At 38.7% G+C, this 24,146-nt stretch overlaps 1 protein-coding gene across 1 annotated transcript in view; it reads left to right on the top strand.

Annotated features, from left to right (window-relative positions):
- The first annotated feature begins 5,143 nt into the window (after nucleotides 1-5,143).
- ATRNL1 (attractin like 1) overlaps nucleotides 5,144-24,146 on the top strand; it is a 794,045-nt gene continuing 775,042 nt past the window's right edge. Inside the window, exon 1 of the mRNA XM_032878996.1 lies at nucleotides 5,144-5,490. Within this exon, the coding sequence (XP_032734887.1) occupies nucleotides 5,195-5,490 (296 nt within the window). The 5' untranslated portion in view covers nucleotides 5,144-5,194. The remainder of the gene's footprint in view (nucleotides 5,491-24,146) is intronic.

Below are 24,146 nucleotides of genomic sequence, written 5' to 3'. Positions count from 1 at the left end.
GCTGGACCCCAGGACCCTAGGATTGTGACCTGAACTGAAGGCAGACGCCTAACCGATTGAGCCGCCCAGGCATCCTTCCAGTTCTTGTTCTAGGACTGCATAAATATTCCCTTGTCACTTGACTGTGTTTCCTCTGTTTTCCTTTTCTGTTTGTTTTGGTTTCTTTTATGTCTAATGAATCCCTACTGCTTGTATTTATAAAGACAGTCATGAAAAAAAAAGATTGGGTGAGATTTACTGACTCAGCAGCCTTCACTATAGGGTGAGCTGTAGGTTGGTTTGCCATTTGGTTTGGAGACCCCCAACTGACAATATATTTTCTCTTGGACTATTCAGTTCCTGCAGATAAATATTATTCAATTTTCTGCCTGGAGGTGGTTCAGTTGACTGTAGGCATTCAGGGAAGATGTAGGAAAAAGTGGTTGGGAAATCCACCATTCAATATATAGATTTTTACCTAATTTCCCCATTTTCAACTGTGTCCATCTCTCCCTCCTTCCATTATGACTGATGCTCTAAGTCTGGAGCCTCTAGCATTCAATTTCTTAAGAGATTTAACCTCCTGTCAGGGTTGGGTCTGGGGTCATCTTTGGCTACTTGGGGTGAGGAAGGGGATCATGGGCCTTTATATTTCCCTCAGCTATTCTCCTTGTTTTCATCCTTGAGCCCCACCTCTGCTTCTCATTGTACCTCTTAGCTCTGAGTCTTGGACTCTTCAGGCTTGTTTCTTAGTGTTATTCATCTCTGTAGGCATAAATGATTAGTTATTGCTTCTCCATTCCCTTTCCTCCTTCCAAAGCTCTGACACTTTCAAATGCATTGGCACCTCTTATCAACTAATTGGCTCTTTTCTTTCTTTGTTATTGTGAGTTTGTACCTTTAAAATTAAAAAAAAAAAAACCAAAAAAAACCAAAAAAAAAACCTTCCTGTCAAGTTGGTAGAGTTTGGAGTAGCAGTAAATGCTCATCCTTAATCTACTATGTTTAACAAGAAGTCCTAACCCATATTTTTATTGAATTAAATTTCATGAAAGACAAATTTCTGCAACGGACTACTGACTACTAGCAATAAATGTCTTTGGGGGTAATAAGTCTGAATATTTAGGATGAAAGTTGAATTATGTTCATTTTATTTCCCAGTTAAAAGAAATGTAATAGCCCTGCATTGAGAATTTAGAATCTTTGGAGTTATTTCCTTGAATTTACTTATAACAATATGTTTGAAATGTGTTAAGTAGAAAAATTGGCAGGATCAGAGTGTATGTGTGTGTTTGCAAGTGTGACGGCAAGAGAAACTGATGGAATCCAAGAGAAAAGCAGAGTGTTAGATTTTGGTGGGGAGAAGGTTGGTATTTTAGCACATAGCCACATGAATATTTTTAATACCATCAATAATTTTTCATGAGTACCTAAAGTTGATTTTTTCTTTACTATCTAATATCACAGACCATTCATGCTCTATCAGTGTCTTAAAAATACGGTCCCAATTACACTAAGGAGACATTTGAATGAACAAACTTGTGGCTCTTGTGGCCAGGCTATCTGCAACTCTCATTATCTTAGCTGCTTTCAGAAGCCTCTTATGAGCCAAACGGTGAACAATAGAGATCATTCTTCAGTCAAGCAACTGAGAAGGGGCTGCTTTGGCTCATTAGCCCAAATAGGATCTTTTACTTTTTGAGTTGCTGTCAAAAGATCAATGGAACTGTCATTTCTCTTGCTCTTCTTAAAAAAATCATGTGGATTTCCTTAAATTTGGCAATGTGAAGTCTTAGCTTCTTGCCCATCATTTTATAGTACCACTCTTAAGTGGTATGAATGGAAATGAAACACATTCCCCAAATATCTGAAGGTCCTGATATACGGCTAATTGTGGAAAAAACAAATATATTTTTCTTATCTCTTCCCCTTCGAGAAATTGTAATAGATAATTCCAATCATAATAGTTTCATCCTACTTCAGTAAAACTGATTTTCCCTCTACTACCTCTTTGGAGTAGATTTTCACCTTTCTGCTGGATTTATGACTGCTATTACCAATACTGTGAGTTATGATAGTGTCGGATAGCACTACTAGAATGCTGACTCTACTTTTTTGTAGAAAAAAGAGATAACCATGTTGGAGCTTTAAAATTTCTTGATCATAGAAGACACTGAAACATTAGTCCAGATTCTAGGCAAGTTTTATCACTGACTTTTTGTGTGACTGTTGTAAATCGTTTAAGTTTCTGTGTCTACATCTGTAAACTATGTGACCCTTAACTGTATAAGGAATTCCCAATTTACTGAACCTAATAGATAATAGATAAACTTATCCAGGGGTGAACCTCATGTTTATTTATCTTTCTTTCCTCTTCCTTAAATTTGTAATAGTTTACTCAGTAAATGTTGACTTTTAGAAGAGTATGAAAGAAAAAAAAATCGGATATAGAGCAAGCGGTAATCCTATGAGATCCTAGTGAGAGTAATTTTATATAGATTTAGTATATTCAGCTTGATTCTAAAGGCAAAGTTGAGAGGAAGACTGTGGGGCTGCATGTTCTTCAGTAACGTGAAGTACTGAGCTGATTATAGTGGTTACAAAATTAAAAGATATATATTTTTAATGGGCAAATCCTTTGCTTGAATATAGGCTACAGTGAGCATGTAGCTGAGCAGTGATCTCTCTTGTTAAACGGGCTCCCGTGTACCCTTTGAGTTACCTTCACACTCACGAACTGTTTTAAGAGCTTGGCTACCTTCCACATTTCTGAAAGCAACTCTACATGGATGTGAGAAGGATGTGGTTCACTTTAAACTTTGGCTGGCATGAGAGAAGAATGGAGAAGGCAGGAGAGATTGTTCATGTATGGCTACTACTAGGAAGAGTTCTGGATTTTATAGTCATGGAAATTAAACAGTGTAATCCAGAACAATATCCTCCTTTTGTTTTTTTTCCACCCCCCTAGAATGTTCTCCTCTTTTTCTTCCTTCATCCCAGGTAGTCTCTAAGGAGCATCCTGATGTAGAAAAGATGTGAAGGAAGAAGGGGCTGTCCTCATTTTCAGGTTTGAGGATGACATTTCTAGTACTGATATTATGGGGGAATTGTGATTTCTTTGTTATATTAATGAAAATCATGGTTTCCTTTTTTCTCCCTTTTCCTTTCAAAGGAGCCACCTCTTTCTGGACCTTTGTTTTCCCTCCTTAAGTCACTGCTGAGGTATTTGCAAACCAAGCCAACACATTTTATTCACCAAAGTAGAACAAAGCAACTGCTAATAGAAATAGCTTGGTAACTAATGGAAAAAGACACGGGACTGACGTAAGTCACAGGACTTGTATTTAAAGCTCGATTCATTACTTACCCCCAACCTGCCTTTGACAAATCTTTCAACATTTCCCAGTCTCTATATCCTCATCTGCAAAATGGGGTTAATGGAGGATTTCATCTGCAAAGTGGGGATAAAAGAGATTAAAAGAGATGACGTGGGTACATTATGCCCGAAATAAACATGAGTTGAATCTTAACAATAATGACTGTATGGTTACAACTAAAACTTTTTCTCCTTTTGCTGTCAGAAAGGTCTTCGGTAGATTTCAAATTCTTTTTCATACTGTCTGCTCTTCTTTGGTGGGGATCCCATTACATTGCTTGTAACTCGAGTATACATGGCTGCAATTTGTGTTCGGCTTCCTTTCTCAAGGGTTGAAATAGGCTTTCTAGAGAAGGCACGAAAGTACAAAGCAAAAATTTCAGCACATGCCATCAAATCTTGGAAAGTCATCTAAAGGAGGAAAGATTGCCGCTGAGAAAGGAAAACGGCTCTTTTCTGGGCATCGTTTCTGTTCTTCTGAAAAAAAGCCCAGATGTTGCAATATTTTTCAAGGCAGAATATTGTCCCAGATGGAGGAGGAAACACTGACAAGCAGAAAAGGGAGATACCTGGGGTTCCGAGGCAGCACGGGGAAGGGGTGGTGCGCCGCGGGCTCAGAATCTCGTAGCTCTTTGTTGGGGGCGGTGGAGGCATCATTTCGGCGGAAGAAATGGCTCCCCCTTGGAGAAGTCCCCACGCGGCCACCGCTCCCCGACCCTCGCGGCCCCTAAAACCCCGCCCCTCCCAGTTCTTGCGGACCCCACAGCGTGTCGGACTGCGGTGCCTTTAAGACTTTTGCCTGCTGCACAAGCTCAGCTCTTTGTGTGTTGTTGGAGTTTTTCTAAGAAAAAAATTAGAAATAGGCAGGAGGATGGGGCGGAGGAAGGGGAGACGCGGGGGGAAAAGCGCTGCACTTTTGCAGCTGTAGACGGCCGATGGGAAGGGCTTCTTTTTTGCTGAAGCTGCGAAGCCGGCCGGGTCTGCTCTTTCGCTGGTGGGGATCAGGGGGCGCGTGGCGCGAGTGGGGCCGGGTCCCCCCCGCGCGCCGAGGGGAAGGGCACCGCGGGCGCGCGGGCCACACCTGGGGGGCCAGTCTCGCTTCAGCTCTCGGGCCGGGCCGGGTGGGCGCGCGCGGGGGAGTCCCCGGTCCCTGTCAGGGCGGGGCGAGACCACAGCGCTGGGTCTGTGGGGGGGGGAGCGTGGGCACGCGCGAGTGGGGGCAGGCGGCCCAACGCACCGCGGGCTCCAGCCGCAGCCCTGGTGCCCGGCTGACGGCACAAGAGAGAAGATGGCTGCTGGGGGGCTGCTGGCCGCCGGCCGGGCGGTGCGGAACTGAGCCCCGCTTCCCGAATTCCCCTCCTGGGTTGGGCGCGCCCACCTCGGGGCTCCCGCGGGCCCCCGCCCTCCCTGGCGCGCTGGGCCGAAGCTGAGGCAGTTGGCGCGAGCCGCGGGCGAGGCGGGGCCCTGCGCGGGGTCCCCTCCCCCTCCCGCAGGTCCCCTCTGGAGCGCTCCGCGCCGCCCGCGACGCCCGCTCTCCGCCTCCGGCCCGGCCCGGGTCGCCGCGGCGGTGGGCTCCATTCGCTGAGGACAAGGTCAAGAGACCGAGAGGCGATGCCCGAGTGCGACTGCAGGGGGCCGAACCGAGGCGACGGCGACTGGGATCTGTCCCTCCAGACCGGGGAGCTGGACTGGGGCAGGCGCCGGTGAGGAGGAGGAGAAGCAGCGGCGGCGGCGGCGAGGTTTTCTCCGGCCGAATTTCCGCCCCCCCCTCCCCCCACACTGGAGCATCGCTGTCGGCGCCCGCGAGCGGAGCCGGGCCGGGCAGGGGCGCCCGAGAAGATGGAGCCGGGGGGCCGGGCCCGCATTGGCCCCCGGCAGCCGGCGGCCCCGGGGCTGTGGAGGGCTCGGCCGGCGGGCGGCGGCGGCGGCGGTGGCGCCTCCTCCTGGCTGCTGGACGGGAACAGCTGGCTGCTGTGCTATGGCTTCCTCTACCTGGCCCTCTACGCGCAGGTGTCCCAGTCCAAGCCGTGCGAGAGGACCGGCTCCTGCTTCTCGGGCCGCTGTGTCAACTCCACCTGCCTCTGCGACCCGGGCTGGGTGGGGGACCAGTGCCAGCACTGCCAGGGCAGGTTCAAGTAAGTGTCTTCGCGACCCCGCACCTCAACCCTGCCCCGCACCGGTCGTGCCCCCTCCCATCCTCTGCGCCCCCGCCCTCAACGCGGCCTCGGGTCCCGGGGCTGGGTACGGCCCGCAGCTCGCCGCCCCCCCTGCAACCCAGGCGCCCGGGGCACTCGGCCGCGGGGAGCCCTGCCCGCCGGGCACTCAAAGCCCTCGCGATGGTCCAGGTGTCCGCAGCGGCTTCTGGTCCCTCGCTCTTGAGCATTTATTTCCATACTCAGTTACGGTGCCAAACACCATTTTTCTTAGGTCACTGTTTTTTAATCAAAAATCATGCAAGTAACTCATGAAATACTTGAACATTGAGAAACATTCAAACAATGCAGAAGTGTAAAGGTTAAAGTTACGGGCTACCAGTACCTCCCTCTACTCCCATCCTACTCCTCTCTAGAGGTAACCACTGCGAACATTTTAGTTTATTTAGTATGATAATTGTGATCCTAAGAGTTTATGATGGACTTACTCTGTGCCAAACACTGTTAAGCGCCTGACGTGGATTATCTCATTTGTCCCTCACAGCTCTGTGAGTTCCTAGGATGATTATGCTGGATTTACAGAGAGAACTCGAGGCAGTGAATTTAAGTCATTTGCCCAAGATTACACAGTGCTAAGGGCAGAGTTATTCCAAGTCAACTAGCCTAACTCCAGAATGTTTACTTTTAGCCAATATACTGTGTCGAATTTGCTACGGCAGTTTTGATCGGGAATACAAGAGTGACTTTGGGTAACATAAAATGATGAACTATGTGGGCTTTTTTAATGCAGGGAAGTAGTGGGTTTTTCGAACTGTTTATTTCACTGTGAGCTGAAGCTCGAGGCCGTAAGGAGTTTGCTTTACAACAGCAAAGGTACCCTCCCCCTATTGGCATTCCTGCCTGATGTGAGAAGAAATGGGTGAATTGGGGGGAGCAGCAAGTCAGATAGTTGAGGTAGCCATCTGACAATTTGCAGATAGCAGTCACTGAGTCAATTTCTTAGACTTCTAGATAGTTACTGTGAAATTGGCTGGCTGTTTTGCGGCTCTGAAATTACACTATGTAGATTCCGGATATTTATTGTCAGGATGATAGCAAAATCTAAGTGAAGTGTCTTGGGCTCTAAGGCAAAGGTAGGAAGTATGGTTCACGTTATTAATGAATTATAGGAAAATGTCCTGGGAGTTTTAAATACAGCATATTTTCCATTTATTTATTTATTTATTTTAACTATTGCTAATTTAAACCATGCCCCTTAAAACTTGTGAAACTGTATTTTTTAAAAGGGCACTTTTAAATTTTAGGTAGATCCTACTATTTAAATTAATTTACAGCGGTTTCTGGAAGTGAAATCTTAAAATGAAGCTTCATGAAATTCATTTGTTTCAGTAGACTGAAATGTTTTCTCGCTTCCTAATAGATTAGTATAATACTGTAGTTTTTTGATACTTTTTTTTAATTTGAAAGAGGTGCTAATTAAAAGTTTTAAAAGTGTTTCAAGATAAGGAAAGATATCTTACTGAATTGTGCTTGTTGGTAGCCTTTTTTACTTAAGTGTTTTGAAACTTTGGCTATGACATTTACAGCCAGCCTTTTTATCAAGCAAGAATTTTGAACATATAAACTGGCAGCCAACAATGAATAAAGCTGCATCAATTTTTTATGTCTTTCTGTAAGTAGGAAGATAACCCATTGTATATGTGATTTGGGGATTTTGTCCTTTTTGTGGGTGTATTTGGTCTATTTATCTAAAGAGGACAGAGATTGCTATGATTTTGAGAAGCTCCTTTCTACATTTTATGGTAGTAGAACTTGTTAATCAGCTAGCTAGATCAGCACCCCGCAGCCTCACTAGCAGATACTGTCTCAGTTAGTAGGAAAGATTACAGATCAAGTTAAACTATCTTAATAACATAAGATGCTGTTCATAAACTTTACACATTACTGAGTAAAATAGAAATAGCTTCTTAAATATAGTTAAATAACAGTTAACCCTGAGTTAATCATTGAATATAAATCATTTCCTTGGAAACTTATTTCCTATGATTCATTGTACTCTATTGGTAAGTACCTTTTCACTTCTCTGTGGAATACAGGCTATTAATTATAGTAAATATAACTGGTACTATTCCGTGTTTTATGTATACTCTTAGGGGTAAAATGCGGTATTTAATGTTAAAGGGAAGAATCAATTTAGAAGAAAAGAATTCTTCATGGTAAAGTATATGCTAAGCTAAAAAAGGTTTATTTGAGGATGGTGGCTTTTATTCAGCAGTTGAAGGAATAACATAGTGGGAAAGACTAACTGGAAATTCTCACTTCATTAACTATCTTGAAAATCTTTTACTAAGCTGAAGTGTAGTAACCTAGCAAACAGATATAAAAAATGATCAATCTTGGTAAGCAGGTGTCAAAATTAATTGGCTGGTTCCATGGTAACTTAGTTTTTTTCCTACCAGTGGGGATTTCACTAGGGAATAAGAGAATCCTTCAAATGGTTCTTTAGAATGGAAGATTGATGGTGGGTGGGTGGGGGAATGCAGAAGCAAATATGGTATCAAAAGTGGTACTTTAGTTTTCTTAGCATTGATTTCCATCTTCAGTTTCTATTTAAAGAACAAAACACTCAGAATTATAAGCCATTTCTCACATAGGTAAAAATGAATACTTATCTTTGGCTAAAACTAGGCTGAAGGGTTTGGGACTGAGAATCAGAAAGGACAGTGCCAATATGAAATATAAGAATTAAGGATATAATATATGCTAACTTGGATTCTATTTACTTGAATTAGGGTAGTATAACATTAGACTAGAAAACATTTTACTACAAACTTTATTTAAATGAATGACATTCTCTTTTAGAAACTAGTTCTTTAGAATTATTTCTGTAGAGTAATTGAGATTTATATTTATATAAATTTATATTTTGTGTTCAGACTTGGACATTTTCTTGCTAATGTGACATAGGAAACTATGACTTCTAGTTTGTAAGCAAAATAAACTACATTAATGATCCGAGATTGGAAAATATCTCATATTGTGAGTAATTTCTAAATGTAAATTTATTAAAATTTTTATTGAATATTTTTCTAAAATAATCTTTACATCTTATTATATGTTTAATGTGTATATAGATTTTTTTTAACCTTTTAGATTAGTCAAATGTGGATACCGAAATTCTCACATTTATAATGGAAGTATTCTATTTCTTCTGACAGCTCGAAAATGGGGATATAATAATGAGGAAATTCATTGCTATTATACACAGAAAGGGGCAGGGTTAAATATGTAAATATGTTTCCTTAGCTTCTTGTTAAAATCACACATTTCAATCCTTTCTATTAAGACTAGGAAAACTGTCAGTAACTATAAAGTTGCACTGAATGCTCCCTGACCTCTAGTCTGTATTTTTTAATTTAAAATTTTAATGTTTTTACCCATAAATTTTTAAAAGTTTTTATTTAAATTCTAGTTCATTAACGTACAGTGCAATATTAATTTCAGGTGTATAATACAGTGATTTAACACTTCCATATAATACCTGGGTACTCATCCCATCACCCATCTAACCCATCCTCTCCCCACCCCCTTCTGTAACAGTCTTATTTACTTTATTTTAATTGATTAATTTTTTTAGCAGGAGAGAAAGAGTGTGTTGGAGGGCCAGAGAAAGAGGGGGTGATAGAATCTATTTTTTTTTTTTTGAAGGTTTTATTTATTTGATAGAGAGCAGGAGCTAGCCAGTGTTGGAGTGGGTAGGGAGGGGCAAAGGGAGAAGCAGAAGCAGACTCCCTGCTGATCAGGGACCCTGGGATCATGACTTGAGCAGAAGGCAGATGCTTAATCCACTGAGCCACCCAGCCAACCCGAAAGAGAGAATCATAAGTGGGCTCTACGCCCAGCAAGGAGCCCATCTTGGGGCTTGATCTCATCATACTGAGATCTTGACGTGAGCTGCAGTGAAGAGCCTGTTGCTTAACCACTGAGCCATCCAGGTGCCCCAGTCTTCTTTATTTTAAACTAGGATTATAGGGGCACCTGGGTGGCTAGGTTGGTAAGCATCTGCCTTTGGCTCAGGTCATGATCCCAGGGTCTTGGGATCGAGCCTCACATCCGGCTCCCTGCTCAGTGGGAAACATGCTTCTCCCTCTCCCTCTGCCCCTGCTGTATTCCCCCTCTCTTTCTTTCTCTGTCAAATAAATAAATTAATAAAATCTTTTTAAAAAAGGGGAAAATAGGATTATAATCTATAATTATATCCATGGGTTCTTTTTATGTTATTAAAACATAATCACAGAGTAGAAATTTAAAATTAGAATATTTCTAAGACCTAAATTGATAAAGTAAGTTACTTGGAGTAACATGATTTTTGAAGATTCTATTTATTTATTTATTTGAGAGAGAGAGAGAGAACGAGCATGAGCTGGGGAGGGGAAGAGGGAGAGCAGGATCTGGTGGGTGTGGGAGAAGGGCAGTGGGAGAGGGACAAGTGGACCCCCAGCTGAACATGGAGCCCATCCCGGGGCTTACAGCTTTTCTATGTGGTATGTAGTAGTATCTCATTGTGGTTTTAATTTGCATTTCTCTAATGAGATGATGTTGAGCATTTTGTCATGTGCTTATTTGCCATCTGTATATCTTCTTGGTGAGGTATTTGTTGAGAACTTTTGCACACTGGGGCACCTGGGTGGCTCAGTCATTCGCTGTCTGCCTTCAGCTCAGGTTATGAACCCAGGGTCCTGGATGGAGCCCCGCATTGGACTCCCTGCTCAGTAGGAAGCCTACTTCTCCCTCTCCCATTCCCCCTGCTTGTGTTCCCTTTCTTGCTTTGTCTCTGTCAAATAAATAAATAAAATCTTAAAAAAAAAAAAAAGATCTTGGAGCACCTGGGTGGCTCAGTGAGTTAAAGCCTCTCCTCTGCCTTCGGCTCAGGTCGTGATCCTAGGGTCCTGGGATCGAGCCCCGCATCGGGCTCTCTGCTCAGCATGGAGCCTGCTTCCTCCTTTCTCTGCCTGCCTCTCTGCCTACTTGTGATCTCTGTCTGTCAAATAAATAAATAAAATCTTTAAAAAAAAATGATCTTCTGCACATTAGAAAAAAGATTTTTTTTTCCTTGTTATTCATTTTTATGGGTTCTTTACATGTCTGGATACTAGTTCCTTTTTAGATACATCTTTGCAAATGCTTTTTCCCAGGCTAGGGTTTTCATTCTCTGAACAGTGTTTTCAAAGAACACAAGTTTTAAATTTGATGAACTTCAGTTTATCATTTTCTTTTATGAAATTTACTTTTGGTTTTGGATCTAAGAAACCTTGGCTTAAGTCATAATTTCTCTTTAATTTTTTTTTCTAGAAGTTTTATAGTTTTAGATTTTACATGTAGGTTTATAGTTCATTTTGAGTTAATTTCTGTATATGTAAGAGGTATGGATCTCTATGGATCTCAGTTCTTTTCTTTTTCTTCAGCATGTAGAAATTCAGTCTTCAGGGCCATTTTAAAAACACTATTCTTGGGGCCTGTGGTGGCTCAGTTGGTTAAGTGTCTGACTCTTGATTTCAGCTGAGGTCTTGATCTCAGGGTCCTGGGATTGAGCCCCACACTGAGCTCTTCTGCTCAGCATGGAGTCTGCTTGGGATTCTCTCTCTCCCTCTTCCTCTGCCCATCTCCCACTCTCTCTCTCTCTAAAATAAATAAATAAAATCTTAAAAAAAATAAAACAAAAAGACTCTCCTTTCTCTGAGAAGTCACTTTGTATCTTTGCCAAACTCAGTTGTTCATGTACTTGTGCATATTTCTGAATTCTCTGTTCCATTGATTTCTTTGTCTATTTGTACATCAAGACAATAACCTCTTGATTATTGTAGCTTTATAAGTCTTCAAGTCAGCAAGTGGTAAGTCCTTTAATTTTGTTCTTTTTAAAATTATTCTGGTTATTCTACTATTTGGTTATTCTGGTTCTTTGCATTTCCATATGATTTTCAGAATCAGCTTGCCAATTTCTACAAAAAAATCCTGCTGGGATTTTACTTTGGATTGTGTTGAAGCTGTAGATGAATTTGGGGGACAGTTGATGCCTTATTAACACTGAGTTTTCTGACTCCTGAACCTGGTATATCTCCTTTTGTTTAGGTCTTTTTATTTATTTATTTATTTATTTATTTATTAAAAAATATTTTTATTGGGACGCCTGGGTGGCTCAGTTGGTTAAGCGGCTGCCTTCGGCTCAGGTCATGATCCCAGCGTCCTGGGATCGAGTCCCACATCAGGCTCCTTGCTCGGCAGGGAGCCTGCTTCTCCCTCTGCCTCTGTCTGCCTGTGCTCGCTCTCTCTCCCTCTGTCTCTGACAAATAAATAAATAAAATCTTTAAAAAAAATATTTTTATTTATTTATTTGACAGAGAGAGACACAGTGAGAGAAGGAACATAAGCAGGGGGAGTGGGAGAGGGAGAAGCAGGCTTCCCGCTGAGCAGGGAGCCTGATGTGGGGCATGATCCAAGGAATGATCCAAGGAATCATGACCTGAACCAAAGGCAGATGCTTAACACCTCAGCCACCCAGGCACCCCTGTTTAGGTCTTTTTAAATCTCTCAGCAGTCTTTTAAAATTTTCAGTGAACAGGTTTCACAGTGCTTGTCAGATTTTTCCTTAAATATTTCACATTTTTTGATTATATCCTTTATAGTTTTGATTTCTGATTGTTGCTTTTATATAGAAATACAACTGCTTTTGTTTATTAATCTTATACCTTTCAATCTTGCTAAACCATTAATTATAGATTTCTGTAAATTCTTTATGATTTTCCAAATAGATAATTATGTTGTTTGCATATAGAAATACCTTTGCTCCTTTCTTTATAATCTTGGTGCCTTTTCTTTTTCTTGCCTTATTTCACTGGCTGGAACCTCCATTGCTGTGATCTATACATGGGATGAGAGTGGTCAACTATATGCTATTCATGATTTAGGGGGACAATATTTAATCTTTAAGCTAAGTGTAATGTTTCTGTAAGATTTTTATAAATCCCTTTTATCACATTGAAGATGCTTCCTTCTGTTCCTAGTTTGATAAGAGCCTTTATTGGAGATGGATATTGGATTGTGTTTTCTGCATGTGTTGAGATCATCATATCATTTTTCTGATTGTTCATTGATATTATGAATTCCGTTGCTTAGTTTTTAAAAGTTGAACCAATGTTACATTCCTGAGATGAGGGCCATCTGAAATGATATATTTTCTTTCTTTATATATTATTTAGATTTGATTTAAAATTTTGCTTAGAATTTTTGTGTATATGTTCATGAAGGATATTGGTCTGTAGCATTCTTATAATGTCTTTGCACAGTTTTAGAATCAGTGTAATGCCAGCCTCACAGAATGAGTTGGGACCTTCCTGTTTACTTTGCTGGAAGAGTTTTTGTAGAATTGGCATTATTTTTTCATTATGCGTTTGGTAGAATTCACCACTGAAGCCCTTGAGGCTTGGAATTTTCTTTAACTCCAGATTCAGTTTAATTAATATAAATTTATTTGACTTAGCATATTTAACTACAAGTTCAGTTTATATAATATATATAGAATTTGTTAAAATTTATTGGTCAGAATATTGTCCATCTTGGGAAGCATTCCTTGTGCTTGTGGAAAGAATGTGTGTAATGGGTAGAATGTTCTATAAATTTAAGTTAGCTTGAGTCATTTGTAGTTTTGTTCGTTTTCTAAAACCTTTCTGATTTTCTGTCTACTTCTATTAGTTATTAAGAGAGAGGTATTAAAATCTTCAATTATAATTTTGCATTTATCTATTTCTCCCTGTAGTCTTATCTGTTTTGCTTCATTTATTTTGAAGCCCTATTATTAAGTGTATGACATTTTATATCTTCTTGATAAATTGACCCCTTTTTTCATTATGAGATGACTATTGAAAAGATGATCTTTTTTTTTTTTCGTGTCTTTGTACCTTTGTTGAAAATCACTTGGGTATGTCTATATATTTGTTTCTTGATTCTGTTCTGTTCCTTTGGTCCATATGTTTGTCTTTTTGAGAGTCTCTTTTTTGACTATTGTAGCTGTGTAGTAAGTCTTGAAATTAGAGAGAGAGATTGCTATAACTATTTTTATTTTTGAGAATTCATTTAGTTGTTCTAATTCATTTGCTTTTCCACATTTTAGAATCTGTTTATCAGTTTATCAGTTCAAACACTGGGATTTTGGGTGGTATTGTGTTGACTTGAGATCATTTTAGGAAGAACTGACATCTAAACAATGCTGACTTCTCCAGTCCATTAACGTGATGTATTTCTTCATTTATTTAGGTTTTCATGGATTTCATGCCTAAGTATTTTGTAGAGATATATATAGATCCTACATGTATTTTGTTAGATTTATACCTAGTTTATGTTCTTTGATGCTATTGTAGTTGATATTGTTTCTTTTAATTTCACTTTCTATTCGTTCATCTTTATTATGTGGAAATACAATTGATTTTTGTATATTGAATTTGTATCTTGCCTGCAATGTTGCTAAACCCATTTAGTTTCAGTAGCTTATTTGATTTGCTGTTATTTTGTTGAGGATTTTTGCTTCTGTGTTCTCAAAGAATAGTACTTTGTAATTTTCTTTTCTTGTAATGGGTTTGATTTTCTTGTCATAATGATTTTGTTTGATTTCTTATCATGCCCTATAAAATGAATTAGAAGGTGCCTCTCTTCTTTTTTCTGGAAGAATTTATGTAGAATTGGTATTACTTTTTTTCATCAATGTCAGTAAAATTCATCATCATTTAGTTTTGTGTAACACCCAGTGTTCATCACATCATGTGCCCTCCTTAATGTTCAGATGGACCAAATAAAGGGCCTGGCCCTTTCTTTGTGGAAAGGCTTGCAACTATGAATTTAGTTTTTAAATTAGATGTAAGGACGTTCATTTCCTTGGTTTCTTTTTGAGTGCATTTTGGTAGATTGTCTTAGAAAGATTGGTCCATTTCAAGTTTTCAAATTTGTGAGCCTAACATTTGTACAGTATTCCCTTATTATGATTTTAAAGTCTGTGGCACCTTTAGTAATATTTCTTCCATTTCTGATATTGGTAGTTTACATTTTCTTTCTTTTTTCTTACTTAGTGTGGCTAGATATTTATTGGTGTTATTGATCTTTTCAAAGAATATGTTTGGTTTCATTGATTCCTGCTATTTTTTCTTTTGTTGTTATTTTCAGTTTCATTGATTGATGCTTCCTTTGGTGTTAATTTTCTTTTATTCTAATTTCTTAAGATGAAAAGTTCACATTGTTAATTTGAGATGTGTCTTCCTTTCTAATGAAAGTTTTCTAATGCTGTTTGTGTTTTTCTAAGCACTGCTTTAGCTGCATCTTACATACTGATATGTAGTACTTTCATTTTTATTCAGTTCAATATACTTTCTGATTTTCCTTTAGACATTCTCTTTGGCTTATGTAGAACAATTTTGTTTCATTGCTTTAGCTGCATCTCACATACTGATATGTAGTACTTTCATTTTTATTCAGTTCAATTTACTTTCTGATTTTCCTTTAGACATTCTCTTTGGCTTATGTAGAACAATTTTGTTTAACTTTCAAATATTTGAGGATTTACTAAAGATTTTTCTGTTACTTATTCCTAATTAAAGTCCGTTATGTTCAAAGGACATTCGTTGTATGATTTCAGTTATAAATTTATTAAGACTTGTTTCTTGGGGCACCAGCGTGGCTCAGTTGGTTATGACCTTTGGCTCAGGTCATGATCCCAGTGTCCTGGGATGGAGCCCCACATCGGGCTCCCTGCTCTGCGGGAGGCCTGCTTCTCCCTCTCCCACTCCCTCTGCTTATGTTCCCTCTCTTGCTGTGTCTCTGTCAAATAAATAAATAAAATCTTAAAAAAAAAAAGACTTGTTTCTGGAAAAAAATATGGTGTATTGTGGTGCATTTTTACATTTGCAATTGAAAAGAATATACTTTCTTCTGTTGAGTGGAATGTTATAGAAATCTCAATTAGGTCATGTTGGTTGTTGTAATTGTTCACATATTCTTTATCCGTACAATATTCTGTCTAGTTCGGTTGATTACTGAGAGAGGAGTGTTGAAGTGTCTAACTGTAACTATGGATTTGTCTGTCTCCTTTCACTTCTGTCAGTTTTGCCTGTGTTTCAAAGTTTTTTTGATGGGTGCATATACAATTAGAACTGCTAAGTTTTTTGGTGAGCTGATCCATTTATCATAGTATCATTTTCTTCCTCTTTTTCTTTGGTAATTGTTTCTGCTTTCAAGTCTTCTTTGATATTAATAGCTACTCTATTATATATACGTATTTCAATCCAATCTAGTTATCTCTATTTGTTTATTGAGACTTTTTACATTTAATGTATTTGGATATATTTTGGCATTCTATTTTAATTTGCTATTGGCCCTTTAGTTATATGCTTTTAAAAAAAATTTAAACTCAATTAGCCAACATATAATACATCATTATTTTTGATGTAATTTTCAGTGATTCATTAGTTGTGTATAACACCCAGTGCTCATCACATCATGTGCTCTCCTTAATGCTCATTACCCTGTTACCCCATTCCTCCACCCAACTTCCTTTCTGCAGTCCTCCGTTTGTTTCCTGGAGTTAAGAGTCTCTTATGGTTTGGCTCCCTCTCTGATTTCTTCCCATTCAGTTTTCCCTCCCTTCCCCTATTATCCTCTGCACTGTTCTTTATGTTCCACTTAGGAATGAAGCCATATTATAATTGTTTTTCTCTGACTTATTTTGGGTATATGTCTTCATATTATGTTTTAGTGGTTATGCTAGTATGTTAGTAATTACAGTATGCATACCTAACTTTTTATAATCTATTCAGAGTTAATATTATTTTTCTTCAGGTAATAAGTTTTAGAACTCTATTTGTCCGTTTATCCATCTCTACTGACCTTTGCTATAATTGTCATATACATCACATCTACTTGTATGGCAAACCCTATTCGATAAAGTTATAAATTTTGCTTTCAACAATATACATATTTTAAAGAACTTAAGAGGAGAAAAATTGTCTTTTATATTTTCTTAGATATCTTCTCTTCTGCTCTTTGCTTATCGCTAGAGAGAAATTTCCTGTTAGGGTCATTTCCCTTTAGTGTGAACCACTTTTTTTGGGGGGGGGGTCCATTTCTTTTCAAACATGACTGTTGCTGATGTATTTTCTTAAAAATTTTTTGACCTAACAATACCTTTATTTTGCCTTGTTTAGTGAGGGATATTTTTACAGGAACAGAATCCTAGGTTTTCAATTCTTTTCTTTCAGCATTTTAAAACAGGTTGCTCAATTTTTTTCTGGCCTTTCATGGTTTCTGATGGGAAGTCTGCAGTCATGCTAATTGTTTTTCTCCTGTGTATATAATGTCATTTTTCTCTAGCTGCTTTCAAGATTTTTCTACATTTTTTGTTTTAAGCAGTTCAAATTATGTATCTGGATGTAGGTCTCTTTAAATTTACCATGAGTGGTAGGGTTTACTGAGCTTTTTGAATTTATATTTATGTCTTTCACCAAAATGGGATTTTAGAAAAACCATTATTTCTTTTAATATATTTGCAGTAGTCTTTTTTGTTTCTTCTTCTGGGACTTCAGTGACACTAATGTTAGATTTTTGATTTAGCTACACAGGTCCATGAGGTTCTGATCTTTTTCTTTCTTTTTTTTTTTAATCTTTTCTCTTTCTTCAGATTGTGTTATTTCTTTTGAACTATCATTAGCTTCACTGACTATTGCCTCTGTTATCTGCATTCTGCTTTCAAAACCATCCAGTCAGTTTAAAATGTAGGATGTGGTATTTTACATTCTTAACCTTTCCATTTTGTTCTTTTTGATGATTTTTCTTTCTTTATTGATAATGTCTCTCTTTTCATTTCATTTTATTGTCTTTCTTTATTGATAATGTCTCTCTTTTCATTTCATTTTATTGTCTTTACCTTTGACTCGTGGTATCTAGTTATAATCGTTAATGTCTGTCTGATGATGCAAATTTTTGGATCTTAGGATTTTCTGACATCCATTGATTATCTTTTCCCTTGAGAATTGTGTATATTTTCCTAGTTCTTTGTATGTCAAGTGATTTTTGGATTTATTCTGGACATTATCAAGGTTATTTTGCATAGGTTATGGATCTTCTTATGTTCTGGGGAATGTTGATTTATTGATCTATCTATTTATTTGTTTATTTTTATTTAGTAAGCAACAAATCAGTTAGGTTCAAGTAGCAAATTCTCTGTCATGCTTTCTGAGGGCAGTGGTTATAAAGCCTTTGGATCTGAATGCACACATGCCACTCAGGGATTATTCTGAGACTTGTGCAGTGTTTTAGTTTTATTTCAGTTCTCAAATCCTTCATTAAGCTGCTTTTGGGTCTGTTCCTCATATGGGCTGCTCAGATTGATTCTGAGTCTTATGTGGGTTCATACACAGAATTAGGGGATTTCCATCTTCAGCAATCTGTTACTTGGGACATCTTGCATACTCTGGTAGCAGGAGTACTTTTTCCCAGCCATTTTTAATGGAAAGACAGAATTTCTCCTTTAAGAGTCCATCTGTACGTGTATGTATTGCTGTCATTCTTAAGGTTTGCCATCCTTTTTCATCTCTATGGCCATTGTTTTAGTAAAGTCCTGAATTTTTCTCTACTGGGTTGTTGCAGTAGCTCTTTAATTCATTTTTCTTCTAATTTTCCCCTTGCTATTCTCTTCTTTATGGCTTCCTAGAATACAAATTTGATTATATCTCTTCTTTTCCTGAGAGCTAGAATATTTAAAGCAGTGACTCTTAAGTTTTCTGATGACGAATCTATTGTCATTCAGATTCTTGTTTTCTACCTAATGTGTCATTTTCTTCTGGCTTTCCTTATTTTTTTCCTTTTAAATTTTCAGAAATTTGCTTATGCTATGTGTGGGTATGGAATTCTTTGAGTTTTTCTTGTTAATTGCTCCGCTTCTTGCTCTGTAGGTTTATATCTTTTTCAGAATTTGTAAAATTTTCTGTTATCAGTTTTTCAGCTACACACTCTTTCTTCTTTCCTTTGACCCCAAAGAGAAAAATGTTAGATCTTTGTTACTGACTTCTAGGTCACTAAAGCCCTATTCAGTCTGTTTTCTTTCTATTCAGGTTGGATAACTTTTATTTATCTATCTTTATGTTCATTGATTCTTTCCTCTGTTATCTCCATTCTGTTATTGGTCCCATCTTGTGAACTGATACAAAAGTTTCATTTATTGTATTTTCCATTTTATTCTTTATGTCTTCTGTTTCTTTGCTTGAAACTGTATTTCTATATTTGTTTTGAAAGTATCTGCAGCTTCTTGTTGTATTATTTTCCTTTTTTTTAATTTTATTTTTTATAAACATATAATATATTTTTATCCCCAGGGGTACAGGTCTGTGAATCGCCAGGTTTACACACTTCACCGCACTCACCATAGCACATACCCTCCCCAATGTCCATAACAACCCTCCCCAACCCCCTCCCCCCAGCAACCCTCAGTTTGTTTTGTGAGATTAAGAGTCACTTATGGTTTATCTCCCTCCCAATCCCACCTTGCTTCATTTACTCTTCTCCTACCCCCTTAACCCCCATGTTGCATCTCCTCTCCCTCATATCAGGGAGATCATATGATAGTTGTCTTTCTTCGATTGACTTATTTTGCTAAGCATGATACCCTCTAGTTCCATCCATGTTGTCACAAATGGCAAGATTTCATTTCTTTTGATGGCTGCATAGTATTCCATTGTGTATATATACCACATCTTCTTTATCCATTCGTCTGTTGATGGACATCTAGGTTCTTTCCATAGTTTGGCTATTGTAGACATTGCTGCTATAAAAATTCGGGTGCACGTGCCCCTTCGGATCACTACGTTTGTATCTTTAGGGTAAATACCCAGCAGTGCAATTGCTGGGTCATAGGGTAGTTCTATTTTCAACATTTTGAGGAACCTCCATGCTGTTTTCCAGAGTGGTTGCACCAGCTTGCATTCCCACCAACAGTGTAGGAGGGTTCCCCTTTCTCCGCATCCTCGCCAGCATCTGTCATTTCCGGACTTGTTAATTTTAGCCATTCTGACTGGTGTGAGGTGGTATCTCATTGTGGTTTTGATTTGTATTTCCCTGATGCCGAGTGATATGGAGCACTTTTTCATGTGTCTGTTGGCCATCTGGATGTCTTCTTTGCAGAAATGTCTGTTCATGTCTTCTGCCCATTTCTTGATGGGATTATTTGTTCTTTGGGTGTTGAGTTTGCTAAGTTCTTTATAGATTCTGGACACTAGCCCTTTATCTGATATGTTGTTTGCAAATATCTTCTCCCATTCTGTCAGTTGTCTTTTGGTTTTGTTAACTGTTTCCTTTGCTGTGCAAAAGCTTTTGATCTTGATAAAATCCCAATAGTTCATTTTTGCCCTTGCTTCCCTTGCCTTTGGCGATGTTCCTAAGAAGATGTTGCTGCGGCTGAGGTCGAAGAGGTTGCTGCTTATGTTCTCCTCAAGGATTTTGATGGATTCCTTTCTCACATTGAGGTCCTTCATCCATTTTGAGTCTATTTTCGTGTGTGGTGTAAGGAAATGATCCAATTTCATTTTTCTGCACGTGGCTGTCCAATTTTCCCAATGCCATTTATTGAAGAGGCTGTCTTTTTTCCATTGGACATTCTTACCTGCTTTGTCGAAGATTAGTTGACCATAGAGTTGAGGGTCTATTTCTGGGCTCTCTATTCCGTTCCATTGATCTATGTGTCTGTTTTTGTGCCAGTACCATGCTGTCTTGATGATGACAGCTTTGTAGTAGAGCTTGAAGTCTGGAATTGTGATGCCACCAACTTTGGCTTTCTTTTTCAATATTCCTTTGGCTATTCGTGGTCTTTTCTGGTTCCATATAAATTTTAAGATTATTTCTTCCATTTCTTTGAAAAAAATGGATGGTACTTTGATAGGAATTGCATTAAATGTGTAGATTGCTTTAGGTAGCATAGACATTTTCACAATATTTATTCTTCCAATCCAGGAGCATGGAACATTTTTCCATTTCTTTGTGTCTTCCTCAATTTCTTTCATGAGTACTTTATAGTTTTCTGTGTATAGATTCTTGGTCTCTTTGGTTAGGTTTATTCCTAGGTATCTTATAGTTTTGGGTGCAATTGTAAATGGGATTGACTCCTTAATTTCTCTTTCTTCTGTCTTGTTGTTGGTGTAGAGAAACGCAACTGATTTCTGTGCATTGATTTTATATTCTGACACTTTACTGAATTCCTGTACCAGTTCTAGCAGTTTTGGAGTGGAGTCTTTTGGGTTTTCCACATATAGTATCATATCATCTGTGAAGAGTGATAGTTTGACTTCTTCTTTGCCGATTTGGATGCCTTTAATTTCTTTTTGTTGTCTGATTGCTGAGGCTAGGACTTCTAGTACTATGTTGAATAGCAGTGGTGATAATGGACATCCCTGCCGTGTTCCTGACCTTAGCGGAAAAGCTTTCAGTTTTTCTCCATTGAGAATGATATTTGCAGTGGGTTTTTCATAGATGGCTTTGATAATATTGAGGTATGTGCCCTCTATCCCTACCCTTTGAAGAGTTTTGATCAGGAAGGGATGCTGTACTTTGTCAAATGCTTTTTCAGCATCTATGGAGAGTATCATATGGTTCTTGTTCTTTCTTTTATTAATGTGTTGTATCACATTGATTGATTTGCGGATGTTGAACCAACCTTGCAGCCCTGGAATAAATCCCACTTGGTCGTGGTGAATAATCCTTTTAATGTACTGTTGAATCCTATTGGCTAGTATTTTGGTGAGAATTTTTGCATCTGTGTTCATCAAGGATATTGGTCTGTAGTTCTCTTTTTTGATGGGATCCTTGTCCGGTTTGGGGATCAAGGTGATGCTGGCCTCATAAAATGAGTTTGGAAGTTTTCCTTCCATTTCTATTTTTTGGAACAGTTTCAGGAGAATAGGAATTAGTTCTTCCTTAAATGTTTGGTAGAATTCCCCCGGGAAGCCGTCTGGCCCTTGGCTTTTGTTTGTTTGGAGATTTTTGATGACTGTTTCAATCTCCTTACTGGTTATGGGTCTGTTCAGGCTTTCTGTTTCTTCCTGGTTCAGTTGTGGTAGTTTATATGTCTCTAGGAATGCATCCATTTCTTCCAGATTGTCAAATTTGTTGGCATAGAGTTGCTCATAATATGTTCTTATGATTGTCTGTATTTCTTTGGTGTTCGTTGTGATCTCTCCTCTTTCATTCATGATTTTCTTTATTTGGGTCCTTTCTCTTTTCTTTTTGATAAGTCTGGCCAGGGGGTTATCAATCTTATTAATTGTTTCAAAGAACCAGCTCCTAGTTTCGTTGATTTGTTCTATTGTTTTTTTGGTTTCTATTTCATTGATTTCTGCTCTGACCTTTATGATTTCTCTTCTCCTGCTGGGTTTAGGGTTTCTTTCTTGTTCTTTCTCCAGCTCCTTTAGGTGTAAGGTTAGGTTGTGTACCTGAGACCTTTCTTGTTTCTTGAGAAAGGCTTGTACCGCTATATATTTTCCTCTCAGGACTGCCTTTGTTGTGTCCCACAGATTTTGAACCGTTGTATTTTCATTATCATTTGTTTCCATGAATTTTTTCAATTCTTCTTTAATTTCCTGGTTGACCCATTCATTCTTTAGAAGGATGCTGTTTAGTCTCCATGTATTTGGTTTTTTTCCAAATTTCCTCTTGTGATTGAGTTCTAGCTTCAGAGCATTGTGGTCTGAAAATATGCAGGGAATGATCCCAATCTTTTGATACAGGTTGAGACCTGATTTAGGACCGAGGATGTGATCTATTCTGGAGAATGTTCCATGTGCACTAGAGAAGAATGTGTATTCTATTGCTTTGGGATGAAATGTTCTGAATATATCTGTGATATCCATCTGGTCCAGTGTGTCATTTAAGGCCTTTATTTCCTTGTTGATCTTTTGCTTGGATGATCTGTCCATTTCCGTGAGGGGAGTGTTAAAGTCCCCTACTATTATTGTATTATTGTTGATGTGTTTCTTTGATTGTGTTATTAATTGGTTTATATAGTTGGCTGCTCCCACGTTAGGGGCATAGATATTTAAAATTGTTAGATCTTCTTGTTGGACAGATCCTTTGAGTATGATATAGTGTCCTTCCTTGTTGTATTATTTTTCTGATAGCTGCTTTAAGATTCTTTTTTTTTTTAAGATTTTATTTATTTATTTGACAGAGAGAGATCACAAGTAGACACAGAGGCAGGCAGAGTGAGAGAGGGAAGCAGGCTCCCCACTGAGCAGAGAGCCCGATGCGGGACTCGATCCCAGGACCCTGAGATCATGACCTGAGCTGAAGGCCGAGGCTTTAACCCACTGAGCCACCCATTCGCCCTTAAAATTCTTGATAGATAATTCTACCATCTTTACCAGAGCAGTGATGGTAACTTCTGATTATTTTTTTCAGATGAGTTGAGATTTTCTTGTTTCTTGGTATGGCAAGTAATTTTGGATTATATCCTGGACATTTTGAGTATTGTGTATGAAATTCTGGTTCCTGTTTAAAAATTCTGTTTTAGGAGGCAATCAACTTGTTCTGGTTCTGCCTACATGACCTTCACTTTTTTTTTTTTTTTTTAAATATAACAGCTTTATTTAGTTGTAACTTATATAACATAATATTCACCACTTTAAATGGCTCAGTTGTTTTTAGGATATTCAGAGAGTGGTGCAGCCATCAGCATATCTAATTTTTGAATTTTTTTTAATCATCGCACAAAGAAACCCCATTTCCATCAGCACTCATTCTATATTTCTCCCACCCAACAACTCCACTAATCGTGTAGCCACTAATTTGCTTTCTGTCTCTGTGAACTTGCCTCTTGTGGACATGTTATATAAATGGGGTCATATAATGATTCCAGTCTTTTGTCATGAACTTCTTTCACATAGCCTGTTTTCAGGTTTCATTCATGTACCATGTGTCCATTCCTTTTTATTGCTGAAAGATATTCCATTGTATGGATATTCTACATTTTGTTAATTCAGTTATCAATTATTGGACGTTTGAGTTGTTTCTACCCTTTGACTATTATGAATAATGCTGCTGTGAATTTTTGTGTACCAAATTTTTGTGTGGACATATGTTTTCATTTCTCTTGGGTATATATGGAGGAGTGTGCTTGTCCATTTTTGTGCTGAGATTCGAATGCCAGTTTAGTTTCCAAAGCCTTGGTTGTACCATTCTGCTCTGCCCTGTTTGTCTGTTCCAAAGAGACCATTCTGAAATGCAGGTGATATTCCATACCGCAGTTAAATTCTAAAACTTTTTTGCTTTGTTGGTTGAGATCTATTTCACATATGGGCTACCTGCGGGTGTACCCAGGACTTCATACACAGATTTGAAAGATCTCCTTTTTCATCATCTTCATCTTTGTGTAATCCCTTTCCATTCTCTAGTTAGGAAGATGAGGGGTGCTGACTCTGCTGTCATTTGCGTAGTGCAGGGTGGGGATGGTCTACCCCAGGATCTCTGCAGCTGCTGCAACCCCAGTGATGAGCATCAGGGCTGGCGCCTCCTTGCTGGCACTTATTTAGTGCATGGCAGAGATCACTGAGGGACCCTAC

The sequence above is a fragment of the Lontra canadensis genome, unplaced genomic scaffold (genome assembly GCF_010015895.1).
Source record: "Lontra canadensis isolate GAN:19392208 unplaced genomic scaffold, GSC_riverotter_1.0 scaffold3, whole genome shotgun sequence".
NCBI lineage: Eukaryota > Metazoa > Chordata > Mammalia > Carnivora > Mustelidae > Lontra > Lontra canadensis.
Note: the sequence above shows the minus strand (reverse complement) of the source record. Positions and strands in the feature narration are given on the sequence as shown.